The sequence below is a fragment of the Aythya fuligula genome, chromosome Z (assembly GCF_009819795.1).
Source record: "Aythya fuligula isolate bAytFul2 chromosome Z, bAytFul2.pri, whole genome shotgun sequence".
NCBI lineage: Eukaryota > Metazoa > Chordata > Aves > Anseriformes > Anatidae > Aythya > Aythya fuligula.
This window is the reverse complement of record NC_045593.1, coordinates 58,321,546-58,346,275: the sequence shown is the minus strand read 5'-3', so window position 1 is coordinate 58,346,275 and position 24,730 is coordinate 58,321,546. Positions and strand designations below refer to the sequence as shown.

The 24,730-nt window shown below is 37.9% G+C and overlaps 1 protein-coding gene across 4 annotated transcripts in view; it reads right to left on the bottom strand.

Annotated features, from left to right (window-relative positions):
* PAM (peptidylglycine alpha-amidating monooxygenase) overlaps positions 1 to 24,730 on the bottom strand; it is a 143,617-nt gene that overhangs the window by 40,571 nt on the left and 78,316 nt on the right. For all 4 annotated transcript variants that reach the window (XM_032205407.1, XM_032205406.1, XM_032205408.1 and 1 more), the window contains exons 6-12: positions 20,132 to 20,217; positions 18,653 to 18,736; positions 7,304 to 7,352; positions 6,758 to 6,825; positions 5,053 to 5,133; positions 4,860 to 4,936; positions 4,456 to 4,559 (exon numbers count right to left, since the gene is read on the bottom strand). In XM_032205407.1, coding sequence (XP_032061298.1) covers positions 4,456 to 4,559; positions 4,860 to 4,936; positions 5,053 to 5,133; positions 6,758 to 6,825; positions 7,304 to 7,352; positions 18,653 to 18,736; positions 20,132 to 20,217 — 549 coding nt within the window. The remainder of the gene's footprint in view (positions 1 to 4,455; positions 4,560 to 4,859; positions 4,937 to 5,052; positions 5,134 to 6,757; positions 6,826 to 7,303; positions 7,353 to 18,652; positions 18,737 to 20,131; positions 20,218 to 24,730) is intronic.

The window sequence follows — 24,730 nt, the reverse complement described above, 5'->3', positions numbered from 1 at the left end:
TTGAAAATTTACTGTCCCTTGGAGACCACAAAAATCAGACTCTGACTTGGCAAGCTCTGCCTAAGCTTTTAGAAAGCATTCACTTCACTGTTGTACTCCAACTATGATGGTTGCTATTACAAAAAGGGAATGGGGAAGTTGCATGAACTCTGGTTCACCTGACATATAACTGTAAAAAATTTTAAATTATAAACCCTGAAATGCATAGACACAGTAAAAAACAAACAAAAAACACTATCAACAACAGTTTTAGTAAATTCATAGAAAACACAGAATCCTTCCATTAAATGCTTGAACTACTAAGAAATCCCGTTTTGTGAATGAGTTTAATGAGTAGAAATGCTAATGTACAAATTAAAATTAAAATCACATAAACCACCTTCATATCACAGCCACAGATATCTAGAAGTATGTCTAAAAGTGTATTCACATCTTGGTATATGATCAATACACAGTGAAGTGAAACTAAAACAGGATGTAGCATCAAAAAGCAAGATAATACAGTTAAAGAGTCTTTAATACTGAATATGGAACATTTTGCTACAGGCACATGAACCTTCTCTGGAATGGTGCAATGCTTGTTTATTTTTGAAAATTATAATTTCTGAAATTTATATTGATGAAAATAAAAATGTTTATTTTTGAAAGGGAAAGATACAGCTTATATGGTTTTCCATCCATTAAGAGTTCCGTGCAATACACTGAATTACAACTGGATAAAAAATGGTCAGTGGCACTTTCCTCTACAAAGACATGAACCTTACATTGACTGGGCTCCAATTCTTTGAAGTTCTTTAGACTACCAAATTATATATTGCTTGACACAACATCAACTCTAATTTTTACTCTGAAACATCATTATGTTATCTGTTATAAAACTGTAGTGGGTCTTTGCATGGAGTACTTACTGGTTTCTAGGAAAAAAAAAAAAAAAGAAAAAAATCCTTTGTAAATTAGTAATTATTCTTATAGTTGTTGATCATACTTGACAGAGGATAATTCAATCCTCTGTTATGAAGTTTGAGTTTGAGGAGAAATACAGATAAATGAAACTGTTAAAGAGATGACTCCTGCCTCACCTATCTACAACGGAGACTTTAAGTCTGTGATCTTGCAATTACCTTGAAAATATACACTGTCAACAGCACAAGCAAAATCAGGTTTCATTTCTAAAACTTTTTTAGTCAGAGATACATACGTATACGCATGCCTCAATACCACATTTGATTTTTTCAGACTAGGAGAAGAGAAGGCTAAAAAAGGCTAATGCGAGCAATGGACGTCATGAAATAACAGAACAAGATAACAGACATGAGCTAGTGTAACTAAATGAAATCATGGAAAAAAAATCTAACGTGCAAAGAAACAGACAACACAGCTATGAAGGGTCTAAATACAAAACAAGAACATCTAATACTACTTCATATGTAAGTAGAAGAGGAAGGAAAGACTTGGGCAAAAATGGCAATTTCAATCTTAATTGGATAAAAATGCAAAGAAATTGAGGTAAAAATAAACTAAGCGAGCATTGCATTACAAAAAAGACAATCACTCAGCATTTTGAATGACAGTGCACTTGGACGTTATTATAGACAAAATGTTAAAACAGTAAGTGCACAACAGCCATTGAGAAAGGCAGCAAGAAAGAATATCAAAGACCTATCGTGGACACAGTATTCATCAAGATAATTTGAGTGAAGCATAGAATACAATAATGTGATAAGGTGTCCACTCCTTCAGAAATTCAGAATATAATGAAAGTAACATAAAGTAACTCAAAAAATGTCAAGCAAAAGAACGAGTGCATTCATATGCAAGGCACTAGTTGGCTATTGCAGAAATTACAACACTATTAAGGAACTATAACACTGAAAACATGATTTAATGACAGGCAGAAAGCATATACTAGGAATAGTTAAGCTTTTTTAATAAGTTAAGCTTTGAAAGGGGAAACAGACAAAGCAAATCTGTAAGTTTGTTTTAGCCCAGCTTTCTATGTATATTAAAGATAAATCACATAAGGAATTTAAGATCTTTTTCAGATAGTTCAATAGTTCAAAGATAAACAAAATAGTTCAAAGAAAAACAAAAAATTCAAGCAGAAAATTACAGACCGGGAAAGTGAACATGCAGACTTGATCTGATCCTTTTCAGGTATGTATTACTTCAGTTTTCCTTTCACACTTGCATTTACTGTTTATTTTCCAGTGTACATTTGAAGCTTAAAGGATGGAACTCAAAAAAAATTTTTTTTTGTGGGGGAGGGAGTGGGCGGATGTGTCATTCCAAACAGAAGTAAGACAACGGCAATATAAGGAAAACACTTTCTAAGATTTAAACAACGCTCATACATTTTAACTGTTACATATACCCATTATTGTTGGGAACACATTCCTTTTTATCCTTCCATTTCATATTTATGGTGATAGTTATTTCCCCATGTTTTTATACATAGTTCCAAATTTTGCATTACTTTTTGTGTATTATTTTAATTTTTGCTTAAAATGTTTGTGTATTTTTTCCTCAAAATTTACAAGCAAAAATTACATAATAAAAGTTCCTATCACTTCTTTCTCATTGGAAGGTTATCAGCACATTGAAAATGAAGATCATAATTCTCCTGGGACTGTTTCTTATTCAACAAACAGAAAGTACTTTGCACGATGTTATAGAAACATGACAGAATTTTAGAACTTCAAAAGGTCTACTGTTGAATGTTACATAAAGGTTTTGGATATTACTGTTACGACCTTTGTAAAAACCACTTCTCAAACAATTCATTTTAGTTCAGCATTTTAACTGCCAATGAAAAAGAGTTAAATTTGTGTTGAGCTCTTAAACCTACACTGAGATGTAATCTTAGCATGCGTAGAGTGTGAAACAAGTCATCCCTTGAGGTGCTGGTGCATTTACTTCCACTAAAGAAAGACTTCTGCAAGGTATGTTCATATCTCTACATATCCAGTAAATTATAGTTTAGAGAACTGGTGCCAGTTAAGAGAATATTAATATTGCATGTATTTTTAAGGATGAATTTGTCAGCTTGACCTTATAGGGCCCTCTCTGTCATCTTTGGCTAAGCAGCATCACTAACAGTTCAGATTTTTCTATTTGTTATTAGTCACTTAATTGTTTTTCATAAAAACATGTAATTTTTTTATATTGAGAAAAAGGCAACTGGAACATTATTCTGAGCTTTAAGATTTGATTTCATGATGGGTCAGAATTTATCGCTGTTTTATAAACTTACAGAAATCTTGTTTCTGAAATAGTGAAAAGAAATTGCAAAGCTTTATTATTTTATTTTAAATGGTCAATAACTTCAATTTATTAAAAATACTGTTTTTATAACTGACATTCTGATCATTGCTCTAAGCGCAGAACCACCCAACATCTGAGCAAGACCTTTGGTAGCATAGCTTCAGCTGAGAGATGTTCTGAACATTTCAGAAAAGTTATTATTCAAAAAAGAAAGGCTATGAACATACTGTAGAGTTAAATCCAGCAAACCAGACAGCAAAACAGATCGCTCCAGTGGAATTTAAGTTTCACAGAATCACAGAATCATCTAGGTTGGAATAGACCTCCAAGATCACCAAGTCCAACCTCTGACCAAACACTAACAAGTCTGCCACTAAACCGTATCACTAACCGTATCATCTAAACGTCTTTTAAAGACCTCCAGGGATGGTGACTCACCCACTTCCCTGGGCAGCCCATTCCAATGCCTCACAACCCTCTCAGTAAAGAAGTTCTTCCTAAGATCCAACCTAAACCTCCCCTGGTGCAACTTTAGCCCATTCCCCCTTGTCCTGTCACCAGGCACGTGGGAGAATCCAACCTGGCTACTGCCTGCTTTATGATACCTGTAGAGTGCAATAAGGTCACCCCTGAGTCTTCTCTTCCCCAGGCTGAACAAACCCAGCCCCCTCAGCTGCTCCTCGTAACACTTGTTCTCCAGGCCCCTCACCAGCTTCATTGCCCTTCTCTGGACTTTCTCAAGCACCTCGATGTCCTTCTTATAGTGAGGGGCCCAAAACTGAACACAGTACATGACGTGCAGCCTCACCAGAGCCAAGTACAGGGGGACAATTACTTCCCTAGCCCTGCTGGCCACACTGTTGCTGATACAAGCCAGGATGCTGTTGGCCTTCTTGGCCACCTGAGCACACTGCTGACTCATATTCAGCCAACTATCAAGCAATACTGGTTGAGTATCAACCACGTCCTTCTCCACCAGGCAGCTTTCTAACCACTCATCTCCCAGCGTGTAGCATTGCTTGGGGTTGTTGTGCCCCAAGTGCAGGACCTGGTACTTGGCCATGTTGAACTTCATACAGTTGAGTTTGTTAGAACTATGTTACAAGAAGACAAAAAAAAATTATTTCTGCACATAACCAATACCTTGGATAAAAAAGTAGTTATAGGAGAATCGGCAAAATAGAGAAGATTTACCCTATATGTGTTTCTGTAGTTCTGCCTTCACCACTGAACACACATCTAGCTGCCAGGATATCATCATAGCTAACATCAACAGGATGTTCTACTGGATAAAATGCCTGAAAGAGAGGATGATTCACTCTAATTAGTAAAAGTGTCTCATTGACGTCAGTTTGCACACAAGAAGGACAGTACTACATGTCTGAAAAGTAATTTCAGAAAGGTTTTTACATCATAATGTAATCACAATAATACTTGTCAGTATTCATGCTTAGTGGCACATTAGTGCGCACCAGTGGAAACGTTATGATGCAGACCTATGGGCACATGACTGTTAGATAAATTTCTTAGTTTTAAATAGAGACAATTAAAAATTTAAAGCTATAATGACAAATAAATAAAACACAACAACAACCAACCTGCGGTAGCTGTGGACTCTGTCTACCAATTAATGTCCATTGACCATTTCTCACTCTGTATCCACTCACTACTTTTCCTGTAATATACAAATGTGCACAGGGATATCAGATACACTTCTAGAAAAACATGTTTCAGGCTCAGTATTTTTCTATTAAATACTTTAAAATCCTAATGTTGCAATAAAATTCTTACCTAGTCTGTGTGTATGAACTCTGTAGGCAAAAAGGTGCATTGGAAACCTTTTGTAATGGCAGGCAATGTCTGCATCAACCACTGTTAAAATATAATGGCAATAAACACATATAAACATATTATTTACTAAACAGAGGAAAGCTACACTACTGTATTTCATTCAGCATGAAACTAGTTTACAAAAAGCACACCTACACTGGACAGACAATTTTAAAAGAGGATGGATAATATCTTTTATTTCTGTAGTATCTATCTCAAGACATCTTAAAATAAAAACAAGTAAAATGTATTACATATACTTACTTTCTGTGATGATCCAAAAGTTGCACTTTTTACTGTGTACACTACCACTATTTAATGAAGTATAATGCATTTTCTTACAGAGTGCATTCAGGGACATTTAAGATATGCTATGATAAACAAATAGTCTACTCTGGGAGAAATTAAAATAAACTATACTGTTTTAGAATTATGTTTATAATGAAAGCCTGATTTTAAGATCATATAGTTATAGACCCACTCTTACAGATTTAGATACAGACATTGTCAAAGAGGTGTGGTACAGACAACACCTGCAAGCTAGTAGTTAGGTGCAGGAACAGTAGCTAAGGGGTAGTCTACAGAGAAATTCCTCTGCAGACGCCTCATAGAGAAGTACAAGGGGACTGGCTGATGTTATCCTGTGTGTATCAAACTTGACGCCTTACTTAAGGACAGCAAATTTGAAGGAACATGAAAAGGCAGTAACTACTTGTTACTAACAGGTATAGAACTGGTTTTGTTCTCCCTTCTCTAATCCTATACAACTGAAAAATTCATTTCTACGCTAATGAAGTATTTCAGTAGAGGGGAAAAAATAGTGGGATGTTTTTAGATTAAACAGCAAAATAGCTAATTTTCAGTTCAAACTAAAAAGAGATTTCAAGTTGCTCAATTCATTGAATAGATGGGAGTCAGTTAACCACATCATCCTATTTGGGCAGCTAAGTTGTAACTGGGAAAAGTGGCATCTTCAGATATCCAATTTGAAACTCAAGCATAGCAAAAGAAAATGCAACTTCTATGTTCAACTTAGAACATTCCAGGCTAGCTTGAAAAAAATGATATTAGGACTATTTAATCTGAGTTTTAGATACATTCTACCAAGCATGATTCTGAATAGGAACTGATCAGAAATTTCATTTTGCAGTTTTTTTTTTTTTCAACATTTTGGCCCTTTAACCAACAAGGAATATAGGAATAAAATTTTTAAAGAGCAGATCCTTCCTGATAGAAATTCATTTATTGAAAACGACCTTTTAAAAAAAATCACAAATGTATAGCATGAATGATAAATGTAGATAAAAGAGTCCAAATTTTACGGATTTATGGGAGAGGGGAGAAAATAGGTAGGACCTTTTTGGTAAAATATTGCTTAGGAGGACAATAAATCAAGTAAATACTTTTAAGAATCCTAGTAACGTCAATGCTGCATGGATCATTGTTGTTTTGTACAGTATTACTTTCTACAATATTGACTGCCTCTGCAGATATAGATGACTAGGAAATAGTGATAATTGTAAAATTATATCCTATTTTTAATTATTTTTTTATTTTAACAATTAACTCTTCCATCAGCTAGTCTCCAAAAATATTTTCTTTCACAATCAGCAGAAAATAAAAATCATAATGAAATTACATGGCATTCTGTAGAATTACATCTTACCTTTCTCGCCTGGTGGTATTACAGTGTTCACAGACATCATGAGATACATTCCAGCAATCAAAGGCTGCCTGCAATTCAAAACCCAAGCTCTTCTAACCAATCTTTTTGTAAAACCAGACTGCAAGTGACATGATATGTTCAATACCATTAATTTCTAAATGTTGGATTACTTTCAAAACTGGTCTACAGGAAAAGAAGCCATTACACAACACTTACTCTTCCCTCCTTTTATATTCTGACCTACAGTTTTTAAAGCATCTACTACAAAGTGTATGAAATAGGGCAAAATGATTATCTACATAATTGCTATCCTCTTCCCACATTTCTAAATGTGAACCTCTTCAACTCTGTCCTTATAGCAACCTATAACCAGATCTCATAGCAGGAATAAAACTTTTGCCAGCAGATGACACATGGCTTCATATTGTAAGTACGTAATATTTTTATTTCTTTTTTTTTTTTTCCAAGAAATCTAAAGGTTTCAAAGTCTTCTCTATTGATGAAAAAAAAAAGTTGTAATAGGTATATATTTTTAAATGTACTTACTTTTGATGTGTCAGATGTAAAGTTACACCAGAGCAATCCTTGTGCTTATCTGTACAAATTACAAAACAGTTTAATCATCGGAAATGAACGCATGAAAAAGTACTGCACATAGATAATATTCTTCTGGTGTATAACAAACAGCAGACAAAATAAGTTTTAACCTTACTGTTTTCAGTAAAACATTCATGCTGCATTAATATTACTCAAATTTGCACAAACCTGAACATCACAGGGCTGTATTTATAGCAAAGTCTGTACAGTTATTGTGGATGAAAAACTAAACTTGTTTTTTGACACTAGAAACTGCAGATCTTTGTGAACTAGCATCTGGGAAATGAAACCATGATGTTTTTACAATAGCAAGAAAAACTACTTTGCATCAAAAAAATGTATTTTGACAAAAATTAGAAAAAAGATTTGGGGATAATTTTTATTTTAGCCATTTATATATGCTAGCCAACAATGAACAAAACAGAAAACCTTGTAATAAAATTGGCATGTGAACTTGAAATATCTGTACATACAACTTCATTTAATGTTGGATAGCCTACAAAGGCAGTAAAAAACCCCCTCACAGATATTAGACTTTACTTTCAATACATTCACAAAATAGACAGTCACTATTTCTACGTAATATAAAATTCAGTATATGTATTATGAGAGTGAAAAAGCTGCTGATCCAATCTCACTAGATTTCCATAATGTCCATTCTCATGTGTCCTGAGAATTCTTACTTTCTCCAGTTTTGTGTCTCTCAACAAACACTTCTTTATCTAATAATATGAACCAATAAGCGACAGCAGTGATACCTTTAAAAATAGCAATGAAAAGAAAAATCCAGTCTTTGTTTGTATGGTAGCTCTTTCATTTAAACTACTTAATCCTGTAGCTGCATTGAATGAATTAGGAAGGCATGCCTAATTAGAATTTTTGAAACTAGGTGCAACAAAGCAGAAGGAAAACTGCTGGAAATTCAAGTGGCACTGCAGAAAGAAAAGAGGATCAATGCAATGCAGACGGAATAGAGTAACAGTCAGGGGACACGAAATCTGCATGGATGAGCAAGTAGCTCCTGGCAAGACACAAACAGAAGAAGGAAGTATATGGAATGTGGAAAAAGGGACAGGCCACTTGAGGGAAATATAGGAACAATGTCAAAGTATGCAAGGGTGTGATGAGGAAGGCCAGGGTCCATTTGGAATTAAATCTGACAAGGAATGTCAAGGACAAGAAGAAGAATTTCTTCAAATACATCAGTAGAAAAAGGAAGATGGGAAATGTCAGCCCGCTTCTGAATGGGTGCCCTGGTGAGAAAGGATACGGAGCAGGCAGAGTTGCTGAACTCGTTTTTAAATTCAGTCTTTATTGCTAAGATCAATGCTCAGGAATCTCAGACCCCGGAGACAAGAGAGGAAGTCCAGAGAAAGGAGGACTTTCTCTTAGTCAAAGAAGATTGGGTCAGAGATCATTTAAGCAAGCCTGACATCCACAAATCTATGGGCCCTGATGGAATGCACTCACAGGTGCTGAGTGAAATAGTTAATGTTATTGCTAGGCCACTCTCCATCACCTTTGAAAGGCTATGAAGCACAGAAGAGGTGCCTGAGGACTGGAAGAAAGCCAATGTCTCACCAGTCTTCAAAAAGGGCGAGAAGAAGGATACAGGCAACTACAGGCCAGTCAGCCTTACCTCCATCCCTGAAAAAGTGATGGAACAGCTCATCCTGGAGGTCATCTCCAAGAATGTGGAGGAAGAGAAGGTGATCTAGAATAGTCAGCATGGATTCACTGGGAGTCAGTCATGGTTAACCGATTTGATAACCTTCTATAATGAAACTGACCGGCTGTGTAGATGGGGTAGAACAGTGGCTTGAGTTTGGCAAGGCTTTTGACACTGTCTCCCAGAACATCCTCATAGACAAGCTCAGGGAAGTGCTGCCTAGATGAGTGGACAGTGAGGTGGATTGATAATTGGCTGGATGGAAGAGCTCAGAAGGTTGTGCTTAGTGGTACGGAGTCTAGATGGAGGCCTGTAGCTAGTGGTGTCCCCCAGGGGTCAGTACTGGGTCCAGTCTTGTTTAACTTACTCATCAACAACCTGGACAATGGAACAGAGTGCACCCTCTACGAGTTTGCTGATGGCACAAAGCTGGGAGGAGTGGCTGATACTGCAGTGTGTCTCCACTGGTCACAAACCAAGGCGACAGAGCCATCAATACCTTAACAAGCTAGTGGAAATCCATAAACTAGAGAGGTGAGACCCCAAATTATGTTCAGTTTTTGTACAGAGTGAATCCACTGTGATGTTTATGCTGCTTGTGTCACATGTGTGTCTAGAGTCCTTCGGCAAATGCCATCCGTAGGATAATCCTGTAATTATTTTTTAATTAGGGGATTGTTTCCTTTGGTTCCTTTTTTTTTTTTTTTTTTTTTTTTTTTTGCTTGCATGTGTGAACAGTAAACCACAGCAAGGAGTTCAGAGATCTGATCTGCATATTGAAGAAGTGGGAATTACTGCAAAGGTTTATTTCCTCTCTTTTAGCATGCTTGTTCAACCCACTTCATGGTAAATCAAGGTGAAAAAAAATAAAGAAAAAAGACAAACAAATCAAAACACCAGCCTAACCCAACAGTCTTTGTAACATCTGGGGTAAGTTGCTACAGGCCCTGTGGGGCAGATGGCCCATGGTGATGTCACTGAGTGAGGGGCTGTGACCCTATAGCCCTCACTGCTTATCTTGCGGCACCAGCAGAGGCCACGTCAGCCTGGCTCATAACTGGCCTCCAGCTGAGCATGTGCCTGAGTCTTGGAGCGTTGAGCAAGGGAGTGGTGGAGCTGTGCTGTGGGGCTGCTGGCAGCCTCTCACAGTGCCCATCCCTGCAGCCATTCGCGTGTTTCCCTGGCCCTGCCTCGCTCAGGGGTGGCTGGTGGGGGGCACAGGACAGCGAAGGTGCAGGGCCAGGGGGTTGTCTGCTGAGGGGCTGGGTATTGTGCTGGGGTGGGCAGCAGCAATGAGTGCCTCTGGCCTCTCTCCGTTGTGCAGCTTGGGGCAAACCTTCAACAGCTGCAGTGCTGAGGCAGGCGAGCAGCTCCTTGACCTCAGCTCTCCCCAGCCCACGAAAGAGTCTGATGGTCATGGATGTACCATTAGACTGGACCTGCCCAGGCTGTGGGCACAGTCGGGACGATGTTGCCTATGTGACCCCCGTCTCCACCAGCTTTGCTATGGCTGTGCACTGCGGTAGGCAAAGAAAAATCCAAGTTACCCCCTCTGCAGGAAGACAATTAACAGGACGAAAGAGTTGTTAGGCATTCGAACGCGCTGCCCAGGGTAGTGGTTGAGTTACCATCCCTGGAGGTATTTAGAAAACGTTTAGATGCAGAGCTTAGTGATATGGTTTAGTGGAGGACTGGTTAGTTTAGGTCAGAGGTTGGACTAGGTGATCTTGGAAGTCTCTTCCAACCTAGATAATTCTGTGATTCTGTAAAATACATCAGTAGCAAGAGGAAGATTTGGGAGAATGTGGGTCCACTACTGAATGGTGCAGGTGCTCTTCTGATAATGGATGCAGAGAAGAAAGTTACTGAAGCCCTCTTTGCTTCACTCTTTACTGCAGATCTCAGGAATCCCAAACCCTAGAGACAAGACAAACTATGGAGAAAGGAAGATTTTCCCTTGTTTGAGTAGTACTGGGTTAGAGATCATTTAGGCAAGCCTGATAGCTTGCCAGGTTGCATGGGGCTTTGAGCAACCTGGCCTAGTGGGAGGTGTCCCTGTCCATGGCAGGGGAGTTAGAATTAGATGGTCTGTAAGTGTGGAGGGAGCTGATGGATGTTACAACTAAGCAACTCTCCATCATCTTTGAAAAGTGATGGAGAACAGGGGAGGTACCTGAGATCTGGAAGAAAGTCAATGTCATTTCAATATTCAAAAAGGGCAAGAAGGAGGACATGGGAAATGACAAGCCAGTTGGCCTCACCTTCATCCCTGGAAAGGTGATGGAACAGCTCATTCCTGGAAGTCATCTCCAAGCATATGGAGGAAAAGAAGGTGATCAGGAGTAGTCAGCACGCATTCACCAAGGAATGCATGCTGACGCTTAACGAATGACGCTTAATGAATCTGATAGCTTTCTATGATGGGATGACTGGCTGGGTAGATGAGAGACTGTCTGGGAGAGCAGTGGATGTTGTCCACCTTGACTTCAGCAAGGCTTTTGACACTGTCTCCCAGAACATCCTCAAACAAGCTTGAAAAGTGTGGGTTAGATGAGTGGACAGTGAGGTGGATTGAGAACTGGCTGGATAGAAGAGCTCAGAGGGTTGTGTTGAGTGGAACGGAATCTATTTGGAGGCCTAGAGCTAGCGGTGCCCCCTCAGGGGTCAGTACTGCGTCCAGTCTCGTTCAACTTATCCATCAATTACTTGGATGAAGGATCAGAGAGCACCCTCAGGAAGTTTGCTGATGATACAAAACTGTGAAGGAGCGGCTGACAAACTAAAATGCTGTGCTGCCAGAGAGACCTGGACAGGCTGGAGAGTAGGCTGGAAAAGAACCTCATGAAGTTCAACAAAGGAAACTGCAGGGTCCTGCACATGGGACGGAAAAAACAGGAGAGGTTAAATGTTGACCTGTTGGAAAGCAGCTGTGTGGAGAAGGACCTGTGAGTCCTGGTGGACAACAAATTAAGCATGAACCAGCAATGTTCCGTTATGGACAAGAAGGCCAGTGGTATCCTGGGGTTCATTACGGAGTGTTTCCAGCAGGTCAAGAAATGTTATCTTCCCTCTCTACTCAGCCCTAGTGAGGCCACATCTGGAGTACTGTGTCCAGTTCTGGGCTCCTCAGTACAAGAAAGGCATGGAGTTTCTGGAGACAGTCCAGTAGAGTTATATGATGATGATGATTAGGGGACTGCAGCATATCTCTTAGGAGGAAAGGCTGAGAGACCTGGGCTTCTTCAGCCTGGAGAAGAGAAAGCTGAGAGTGGATCTTAATGAGGAATACAAATATTTTAAGGAAGGATGTCAAGATGATGGGGCCAGACTTTTTGGTGGAGCCCAGCAGCAGATGTTCCATCTGAATGTAAGGAAAGACTTCATTACTGTGAGACTGAGAGCGCACTGGAAAAGGCTGAACAGAGAGGCTGTGGAGTCTCCTCCTTGGAGATCTTCAAAGCTTCCCTGGATGTGGTGCTGTGCAACATGCTCTAGGTGACCCTGCATGAGCAGGGGAGTTGAACTAGATGACCTCCGGATGTCCCTACCAACTTCAACCATTCTGGCATTCCATGAATTTCTGACTGTCCTTCCTAAGGTACATGTAATATTGCCTCAGATACAGAGATTTAGGTACCTATATTTCATACAATGGAGTGAGTATTGGTTTGGTAGAGCACTGACAAATGCACAAGTTCACTTGCAATTACGCTACAAGTATTTTAACTACTAACACACACACAAAGCTAGCCAGCCAGTTATTGTCACTGTATTGACCATGTTTTAGCTGTTTTATAAAAACAGCCAAATGAACAATGCACTGTATAAAATAGAATTTTTCAGTAAAATACAACACAGTCTTGTATACAGCATTTCTGTGCAATTATGTGCAGAAAAATATTAGACACTAATAAATTAATTTGAACTTTAAGATAAAAATACTCTTATTTAAAATAGTCTTTAAAACACATTTGAAATACAGTCTTTGAGCACTTCAAGTTACTTTTTAAAACCAAGAACAAGTTTGTTTTTTTTAGAAAAACTCTGCTCTGCTGGGGGTGGCAGAGAGAGAGGAAGAGAAGAAGATGATGAGGATGAAGTAGAGAAGGGACTGGACCAAATAAAAGACTAAGTTACAGCAGATAACAGCAGGTGACAAGAATTAATGTATTGTCAGAACTGGCTTTAAACAATGAAACAGGTTACAAAGATAGCAAATGATGGAATGTGATTAACCTGTTTTAACTGGTTCTGAAAGTTATTGATAACTACTTTGATTCTAGAGAATAAGGTCTATATTCTCACATCTGCTGGGAACTACTAAAGTAATAGTACGACAGGTTAGAAACAACATTAGTCTTTGTTACAAGGGCAGGAAAAAAATCTAGGGATTGGAAGAAAAAGTATTTTTTAAATCAGATTTGAAATCACTTATACAGAAGAATGAATCATGAATAGTGTGACAACTTCACTTTATATCACTAAAACCCAAATTTTAAATTTTGATAGCAGAGCATAAAATGCATACCTAAACATGGATATTTAAATGTGGATTATAGCTAAGAGAAAAGTAAAGCATAATTAGCTTAATAACTGGTGAATGAAATGAAGAAATATCCTTTTTACAAATAATTGAAAATGAGTGTTGATAAATTTTAACTATATTTTTCTCCCCAAAGTGGATAGGAGGTAGAATTGGGTGCTAATACATAAACAATTACTATTTCAAGCCAAATATTTTATATTTGCAATGATTTACAGGTCAGAAAATTAAACTCTGAACAATGCTTCTGAATTCTTGATACACTACTGGAAGCATAATAAGGTAACTGAGTATATTTCATCATTTGTCATCTATTATGAACTGCAACAACTGTGCAATGATTATGCAAAGTGTAATGACTATATTCTTACATTTTGAAAAGCCACATTTATCAACAGACATCTCATTCCACACAAAAATAGTTTCAGATAATTCCTGAAGTTTAAAAGTATCTCTAAAAGTAGTCTAAGGTTCTGTATTATATATTCTTCAACACAACAGTCAAGGTTTAGGGGACTTTAAATTACTAGGACTTCAATTACTTAAATTATATTTTCTCCTCTGGAATTTTCACAGGCAGAATAAATTAGAAGTATCTTCTCACAAAAACAGTAAAAGAAATGTAATTACTTTTCACTTAAACACAGTATCAGACTACCAAATAAAACAGCGAAAGCACCAAAACTAAAGCAGAGTACATCCTGTCATACTCCTCATCTGCTGAAACAGTACACGACACTAGTACTGTCTCATAAACTATATCCTTCTTAGCAGCTCACACTTCTTAAACTTCCATCTTTCTGCAGGTTTGTATCCCTGACATCAATTCACAGTAAAAAAAAAAAGGAAAGATGCGCCATGCTAGCACACCATTTTTTATTTCCAGTTTTAACTTATTTCACTACTTTCTCTCTTTGAGCAAGAGGATTTTTTGACTATAAAATTTCAGAACTACATTGATTTATTAATAAAAAAATTCTAACACATCCTGAACTAATGCACAAGTTATTCTTCTAATTTACTTCATTTTTTTAAAATAACAACATAGACATAAATTATACTTACGAGTGAATATAAACATTGAGAACTCTCACAGTCCACAGGCAATAATGAAGACAAGGTTCTCAACTAACATGTTTTCTTCAGAGGTTTGTAACTTTAATTATTTGTGATTTTAGCAGGCAAAGAATTGCACAGGATGTACAAGTCCATGAAAATAAATACTTTCAACTTCTGGTCATGCACTTTTGCACATGTGCTCCATTTAAAAGGTCTGGCACACTCAGTTCCTTCCTCTTTGTCCTTGCCCAATAGCATTACTGCCATTAAACCACAATACATCTTCGTATCATGAAGTAAACTGTACCATCAACCTCAGACAAGTAATAAAGACAATAGGACATTGTTACCAAAAAATCTAGATGAGTATTGCTCAAACTTGGCAGCGAAGAGGTGTACCTAAGAAGCTGCATTGCACAGGGAAGCCGCTAGCTAGCGGCTAACAGGGTTACTTCTCTCTTCAAAACCAAATACAGGTGCAAACATACAACCTGTACCAACGTACAGGTTTTTTACCAAGGTACCACAGAAGGATTCAGAAGCCATGAGCATAGCTCAGGAACTACCAGTGTAATGCATATTCCTCGCTGTTCCTTCTACAGCTGTAACTTTTGTTTTGTGCTTCTGGTTTATGGTGTTTTTTTTTGAAGTGACTTTTATATTATCCTCTCATTATTAGGTAATCAGTCTCACAGGTAATGGTACTGAAACCAAGACAGATTTTTGAAGTATATTTCTTGCTATGCATACTTTTAAAAAGGCTATAACTTTTCCTTTTTTGTGTGGTATTATTCAGTTTACTTTCCCTTTCTTAAGTCCAACATTTTTATTATCAGTTAGTCTATGAGAACCTGTACATCCTAGTCTAAATTCTACACAGTAATGTATTACAGGAGAGCTCCCAGAGAAAGAAGATCCACAGGTTTCTTCGTTCTTCAATGCAACAGAAGCCCTTATGAAAGATTCGACTCAGAATGTGATTCACATAAATAAAAACAAGAATTTATGCCTATCAAAAGTGTCAGAATAAGGCACTTGATGTTTAAAGAACATACTGCAGCATGAAATAAATAATAAAAAAAGTTTAATAATCTTTTTCCAAAACACTCAAGTCAGACAGAGAGGAGCAGCCTCATGTTCACAAGCTGTGTCCGTCATGGGCAACTTCAGCCACCTTGATATCCGGTAGGAGGTTAGCAAGACAGGTAATAAGCAATCCAGGGGTTCCTGGAGCACACGGATTTAGAGAAGTTAGAGAAGGAGCCAACATGGAGAGCTGCTATGCTGGATTTTGTTCTCACCAACAGGGAAGGATGTGTGGGGACTGTGAAGCTCAAGAGCAGCCTTGTCTATAGTGACTCTGAAATGGTGTAACAGTGCCCTAGATCCCTAGGGCAATAAGGAGGGCACACGGCAAGCTCACAGCCCAGGACTTCAGGACAGTGGAATTAGGCCTCTTCAGGGTTCTGCTCGTTAGAGTACCACGGGATAAAGCCCTGGAAGAGGAAGCTCACTAGTATTCAAGGATAACCTACTCCAAGCTCAAAGGCGATGCATTCCAATGAAGAGGAAGTCAGGCAAAAATGCCAGGAGGCATGCATGGATGGACAAGGAACACCTGGCCAAACTCAAACACAAAGAAGCAGCCAAGGTGGCTTCTGCAAAACAGAAGGCAGAAAGAAGAGGTAGCCTGGGATGGATATAGAGAAATTGTTCAAGTAGCCAGGGATCAGGTTAGGAAAGCTAATGCCCTGACAGAATTAGATCTGGACAGGAATGTCAAGGGCAACAAGTAAAGCTTCTCTAAGTAATCAAAGGAAAAATAGGGAAACTGTGGGCACTATATCTAGAAGGAAATGGGAGACCTGGTTAGAAGTCGAGGCAGAGAAGGTCGAGGTACTCAGTGACTTTTTTGCCTCAATCTTCAATGGCCAAGTGCACTAAACATACCACCCAAATCACAAAAGACAAAGGCAGGGGCAGGAATAATGAAGCACCAACCACTGTAGGAGAAGGCCAAGTTCAAGACCATCTAAGGAACCTGAATGTGCCTTCAGGTGCATACCATGGGACCTGGTAAGGTACGGCTAAGGGTCCTGAGGGAACTGGCAGATGAAGCTGCTAAGCAAATATCCATCATATCTCAAAAGTTGCAGCAGCCCAGTGAAGTTCCCACTGACTGGAAGAGGGGAAACATAACCCCCAGTTTTAAAAATGGAAAAAAGGAGGAAAAAAGGAACTACAGGTCAATCAGTCTCAACTCTGTGCCTGGCAAGATCACAGAGCAGATCCTCCTGGAAACTGCACTAAGGCACATGGGAAATAAGGAGGTGATTGGTGATGGCCAACATGGCTTCACTAAGGGCAGCTCTTGCCTGACATATCTGGTGGCCTTCTGTGATGGGGTTACAGCAGGATAAGGGAAGAGCAACTGACATAATCTACCTGGACTTGTGCAAAGCATTTGTCAATGACTCCCTTGATATCCTTGTCTCTGAATTGGAAGGACGTGCATTTGACAGATGGACCTTTCAATATGTAAGGAACTGGCTGGATGGTTGCACTCAAAGAGTTGCGGTTAACTGTTACATGTCCAAGTGGAGATCAGTGATAAGTGGTGTTCCTCAGGGGTCAGTACTGGGACCAGTGCTGTTTCACATCTTTGTTGGTGCCATGGACATGGACAGTGAAATGGACTGTACCCTTAGCAAGTTTGCTGATGACACCAAGCAGTGTGGCGTGGCCAACATACTGGAGGGAAGTGATGACATCTAGAGGGACCTGGATAGGCTTGAGAGGTGGGCCTGTGCCAACCTCACAAGGCCAAGTACAAGGTCCTGCACCTGGGTCAAGGCAATGCCAAGCACAGATGCAGGCTGGGAAGAGAATGGGTTGATAGCAGCCCTCAGGAGAAGGATTTGGGGGCACTTGTTGATGAGAAGCTCAACATGAGCCAGCAATGTGTGCTTGTAGCCTAGAGAGCCAACAGTATCCTGGGCTAGATCAAAAGATTAATGGCCAGTGGGTCAAGGGAGGTGATTCTCCCCCTCTGCGCTGCTCTTGTGAGACTCTACCTGGGGCACTATATTCAGCTCTGGGGCCTCAAGCACAAGAAGGACATGGATGTGTTAGAATGACTTCGGAGGAGGGCCACGAGATGATCAGAGGGCTGGAGGCACCTTTCCTGTGAATACAGGCTGAGGGAGTTGCAGCTGTTCAGCCTGGAGAAGAGAAGGCTACCTTATAGAAGACTTCCAGTACTCAAAGGGGACCTACGGGAAAGCTGGGGAGGGACTCTTTGTCAAGGACAAGAAGTAATGGCTTTGAACTAAAAGGGGGTAGACGAAGAAATTCTTTACTTAGAGGGTGGTGAGGCACTGGAACAGGTTGTTCAGAGAAGCTGTAGATGCCCCATCCCTGGAAGTCTTCAAGGCCAGGCTGGATGGGGCTTTGAGGAACCTGGCCTAGTGCCCACGGCTGGTGTGTTGGAACCAGGTCTTTAACGTCCCTTCCAATCCGAGCCATTTCATGAGTCTACAATCCTATGACTTTTGGAATGTGCATTAATGAAAGCCAAATGCCCTCTCACAATAATAAGCATGATTTACGACTTTTAGAATTGCAAACACAGATACTGTATTTGACTGGCATACATACTGTATGTCATCTTCCCCACCAGCTATTCAAGTGTGGTTAGCCGTTTTCATGTGTGTTTGTTCCAACTTCCTTAAATACAATGCTGAATTATACAGTCACAAAGGCATTTCTCACTAAACTTAAGATTATTCATCTATTTAATTCACCTGATCTCGATCTTTAAAACAAATCTGTTCACCAGAAATAAAGCAAGTTTATAAAGAAATCAAATTAATATACAACCTTAATTACAAATATGCCAGATGATGTTTATCTTTGTGGATGGTACTAACAGAAAAAATACTTTGTGCAGATTATGTAAATATAAAGACATTTATATTCTGAATTTTTCTAACTGATACAGCAATGAACGAAACTCAAAAATACCTACCTCTAAATGCACTGATATCACCATAATGTACCTGGAGTACAAAAAACTTGCCACCTGTTTCTCCCCCAACTCTGAATCCAACACCTAAGGGAAGGAAAACACATTAAATAAAAGGCAGGTTTTGCCATCCCTGTAGGATTTGGTAGAACTTTCATCTTCGAATCTCTTACAGCTTGTAGCCTTCACAGTAACACTTATTGTGAATATATGAAAATTAAAAGGAAACAAAAATTCAAAGTAAAATATTTTTAGTTGAAAATTAACATTGTACACTAAGAAAAATCTTGTGGAATTTATGAAGCTCTGTTGCTTGCTGAGAGAAATAACAATAGGCACAAAAAATGGAGGAATTTGAAATAAGTTCAGTAATTGCAAAATATCACCATCACCAAAGAGATTTTTCTAAACTGGTCCTACAATTAAAATTCCTGGAAAGAAGCAGTGAAAGCAATTTCTACTTAGAAAAATACTGAGTCCCACTAGATTAAAAACTGCCAGTGGCAAAAGTGGTAAAGTGGACTGCAGCCTCTCTGTGCACAAAGGAATATCGTTATGATAAAAAAAAAACACTCCATACATGATATTTACGAGCAGCTTAAAGACAAGAAAATTATTACTAGCTGAGGTTTAACAGCAGAGCAAACACCAGGTTTTCACAGAATCCTTGAAGTGTCAATTTTTTTAATTGACATTTTAATAACCAGATCAATCAATATTTCTGGTGTAAAAATTGATTATTTAAAATTAACTGCTTCATGATACTGCTCCCAATTATGAAATTAGGCAATAAAATATAAGAGAAACAGAATTTCAAATTCCAGGTATTTTACATGTATATACATACATTTATTTATATATAAACTAATAGATGCTGGATGTTTCTAATACTACTGGAGGTAATTAGAAAAAAAGCACTTCTCCCTGTCTTCCTAGTAGCCTACAGAATTTTTATTTTGAATCAGCAAAGTGATTCATTAATTCATCAAACAAAAGTGAAAATAAACATGTTCAGCTACATGAAAACATCAAGAAATGAAAAAAAAAAAAAAAAAACCCACAAAATTATTCAGTATATTTAACACAGAAAAAAAATAAATCAATATTTAGATTGAATTTGTTTGTGCTTTCTCAAACACACAAAAACATTGTTATGCAATTTCAGAGAGATGGCATAAACTGTGCCATTGACAGGTATATAAATAGTACCTTTCAAATAACATACAGTTCAAGATTAATGCAATATATATTATGCTATTAATTCCTCATCACCTTTTCTCCCCATAATGATAGTGCAATTTTAGCACTATTCCCAATTATATTTCCAACTATATTCCCAATTTATGAAGTTAAAGTTTATACAGTTTCCATCAGCTAAACACAGTTTTATATAAAGTTCCCAGATATGCCAGCTGCTTATTTCCACATCCTCTTTTCTCCCCTGCACCTGCACAAGAAGACTTCACATTAAAGGCACGATACCTTTGGGCAGCCTGGTGGGTGGAGCATTTCTTGCCCAAGCATACAAAATGTTTGATTTGTCTTTGCATGTTCCTTCATCACAGTCCCTACAAACATGAAAAAAGGATTATTATTTTTTTTTTAGTTCTGAAATCAGAAAACAGCAAGTGAATTACATGGAAGACACTAATTTTAAGATCTATGAAGATGTTTTTGGTTCTATTTTGAGTAAATACAGTTCTTCTAATGAAGTCTGCTTTCCTGGCTATCATTCCTGGTGGATCCTACACCTTCTTCACTTTTTTCCTTCCTCTGCTTTAAGATAATATTAGGCAAACAGACTCAAAACCACAAAATTCTTACAGCCTCTTGCCAGTCTAGTAGCCACTATTAAGAAATAAGGAACCTTTTTGTGAGAAAGACCCATCTGGAAATTTCTAGCATTATTAGCTCAAGTGCCACAAAATGGCAACAGATGCCATACTTACACAGAGGGACAGAGTTATAAAATACACAAAAATGCAAGACACGGAAGTTTTAAGTCAAAACTGATATTTAAAATTCATCTAAAGATTGTTGGCAAAAAAGAAGTATGCTACAGGCGGTTGTATGTGAAGCAAGTAGAAGGTATTCATGCTCCTCCCTTTCACAGAAGGAAAAATATGATATCATATAAGATATGCTATCATCTAAGATATGATTTTCTAAGATTTCCAATAGCCTTAGCTATTATGTTTTCTTCTAACTGCCATAAATACGAGGCTTCCATCAGCGAAGGGCACAGGATACTTCTTTCCCTTTGCTAATTTTGCTCATAACACATATTTCTAGACCTTCACGATTACTAATTTGGAGATCACTTCACTACACCCTCCACCCCCTGGCTCCCCAGTGAAACATATCTAAAGAGGAACTTCATTTCTAGACAAGACAAACAGATTCAAGTGTAAGTGAATCGTCTCATCACTAATGGTTCATACAGCTGCAGATAAAATCTGCGCAGCTTTCAAATGCTAAAAGCTAAAAATACAAAAGACTCCAGGGATCTAACCAGCCACTGGGCTGCACAGGTCAGAAATACATTAATGATATTGGCTAGGAGGATCAACAGCAGAAACCACAAGCACAGTCACAATTCCACCACCACAAAGCGGGCCAGCTAGCCTTCATTTATATCACAGTATTTAAGACCCTAGCAAAAAAAAATATTCTATCACATTAACTAGGTAAACCAAAACAAAACAAAAGGGTAGGCTGTTCCAAATTTTCCTCCTGAGGCACCAGGAAAGGAAAGAATGGAACATTCATGCTGTTCTTTCATTACATTTTAAAAATGGTCAACTTTAATTTAGGCGTAATTGCTGGTCTTGAAACTTCAAGTTTTCATTTTTTAACCAAAGTCAAAGGAAATTCAAAAAAAAAGATAGTTGAGGAACAAATTTAAAAGCAGCAAAAAGCACTAGCACTAACAGTAGCTGGTAAAAGCTAGTAAAAATATGTTTACAAGCACAAATAAAACGACCTGTCACTTGGGAACAGGGCTTCTTGTCCATTTCCTCCTATCTTCTCTACTTTTTCTAAATTCTTATGGACTTTCCAAATGCATTCTCCTGAGCCTTGAGTAAGCTTAGGAGCTGGAGTTTTTAATGTCACTTTGATTGAAATATGAAATGATGAGTCTGAAAGCAAAATATTTAACTGTCAACAAGACTAGTATTTTGCCATCTTTTTAGAATACCTACATTGTTTAAAACAGCAAAGATCTTTTTCCATTTCTTTCTCTATTATTTGAGGTTATTGAGTAAGAAAAATTATCACATCTAGTTCTCAAGCTGAATAGTGCAGAACATTCTCCATTCACCACTAAGCAGTGACGGTACTAGTAAACTATGCTTGGACATATAAATCTTTATACTGTTCTCCCTCTCACCTAAGCAGTGAAATACTTAGCTTACGGAACCAGTCTTGACATCTGTTGCAACCTTTTGCTGGAACTATTGATGCAGTTCTTCTAGTCAAAAGCTGCCAAAGCCATGCTCTGTTGCCAACAGAAGCACCTAATCTGATAGAGGAATTTTTGGGTGGTGATCTATGGCCTGTTCTTTTACATTCGTTTAGATTAGATGAGCTATATAAAGTTGCCCTGCCTGATCTCAATAAAGACTATGCCTATGAATCATCTGAAATGGGAGCTCATTTCAGTGTTCAGTTTGATACAGCATGAGGCTTGTCTTGCCAGGAGGGTCTGAAGTTCCAAATAATTCAACAATTTCTTTAAGCCATCCAAGTGTATTCTTGATTACCCATGAATTTTAAATGAATCAGCTCAACCATGCATCTTCAATATCAGTAGTTTATCAGCTCAGATAAAACTGGTGAGAGCAGCTGAACTGTTTTAAGGCTGACTACAATCAAGGAGCAGAAGCTGCTACCTGTTGATTTTTTGTTGTTGTTTTTGTTTGTTTGTTTTATGTGCTGGGCAACAGCAGAGCACATGAGCCCTGTGAATCTACTTTATTTCTGAGGAAATTTTAACAGCCTGTACTGTTTCTGTTGAAATACCAAGCCCTAAGGTAGGGAAAAACAGCTGTGCATCTCTTCAGCATTTGTTCAAAGACTCTCCCACGCTGCAGTAAACATGTCACTCTCTGAAGAGCCAGTGCAGGTCCAACACTGTAACGCAGCCTTACACAGTCTATACACATACATACTACATTATTCATATGCATACACAGATGTATACCAGCTATTTACACAACATTACCTAAGTGTGCCAAAAAGGTATGAATGCAGAACTCTAAAGCCTATTTTCTGTAGAACTGAGTGATCACCTTTCTTTCTAGCCTTGCAGATTACCACGGGCAGAGCGAAATGAAATGGTACAACATTTTGCAACAATAGTAATATGAAATGATGAGACAATGAACGAAGAGTTTTTAAGAATATAAAACAAATATTAAGCTTCAGAAGCTACATACAGAAAAAAGTAGTAAGATTTAATCAAAATCCGGATGTGAAAAAATCAGAAAGATCACAAAAATACAACACTAATTATGTGTTTCATCATTTGACAATCCGCTTTTTAAGTACAGCAGCCAAGAACAAATTCAGTATCAACTGTTATGCAGCACACACTGCCACTGCTGAGTCCCTCTCTGCTGGGCAATCACTCTCCTCCAAGAAAATGATGATATAGTCAGGAAACAAAAAATACCTCAACCCTAGTCTCAAGCCTGATTTGTGTCTGATTCAGCTCTGAAGAACTTTAAGACTTTCAAGCTTTTGATCCATCTGATCTTGTACAAGCTCAGGAAGTAACCATTTAAGTTAAATCTTCAGAACATCAGCTAGATGTGAGTTTAGCACAAACAGAACAATTTCCAGACACTTTAAAACAAAACACACTACAAGCAAAGTTTAGATGGTTTTAAGTAACACACTCAAGATGTAAACTGGTTTTCAAAGAACACACAGTCTTATGTTGGTATAATTTTGACATAAATTTCAACTCTTTAAAAAACACATTCTACTATATAACATAAGCCTCAATAAAAAGAATTAAAAAGTCTGTTTGCTGAGAAAATAAATCAACAGAAAGTAATGTTTTCATAGCGTATTTTTTACCTGAACATTTTTAGCACCTACTTTTCTTGCAAGACAAGATTGTAACATTTGTAATCAGTAACAGAAATGTTAGTTAATAAGTAGAAGGTAAATATAACTTTTGATGAATGTTTGTTATATGTTCAAAATATCAAATTATCTCCCCAAATCATGTAGAACGGCTACATTATTTTTAAAGAATAAAATATACTATACTACTAAAATCCATCTCTATTTATCTTTTTGATAACCTCAAATTTTCTCTTAAATGCTTACAGAGCTCTGTCAGAAATGTTTTAAAACTGCTACACAGATAACAGTAAATTGTACGAATTTTGTAGTGTCAAACTATCCCACCTGCTCTTCCCTGAAAACTTGGAAAAATTGTGGGAAATTTCTGATAGACTAGTGATTTCCCCAGATAGCCCCGCCTTTACCTTCTCAGCTGTTTGGCTCCTACATCAGTTTTAGAAGCACTCAGAGCTTGGCTCTCATAGGTTAGGCATTTTGAAAGGTAAGTCAACTACCACATTACTTGACATAGAGTACCTTCTTTAGCTTACTTTTTGCTTAGTTTCCTTCTGTACACCTGATACTATAATTTTCCATACTCAGAAGAGAAGCAACCTACACATAAAGATGGATCTCTGATCTTAAACTACCACTAGCATTTCTCCTGTAATACACTGAAAAATGATGAAGATAAGAACAATGAGGAATGCATAAAATTATACTTGCGCAGAAAACTATAATGTAGGAAAAATTCTACATGGATCTTTATTTATTTATTTATTTAAAGTAAAAAGTGGATACAACCCCACTTTTAGAGAAATTAAGGCATGAGGTTTGGTTATTGACTGCTGATGCTAACAATTTGAAAGTTGACTACAAAAGTCAAAAATAACACAAATAAAAAATAAAATAAAAGTCAAAAAAAAACAAAAATAATGGGGGAAAAAAAGAGAAGGCTTTGTCATATGCCTATTTAACTCAAACTGACAATTCATATACATGTGG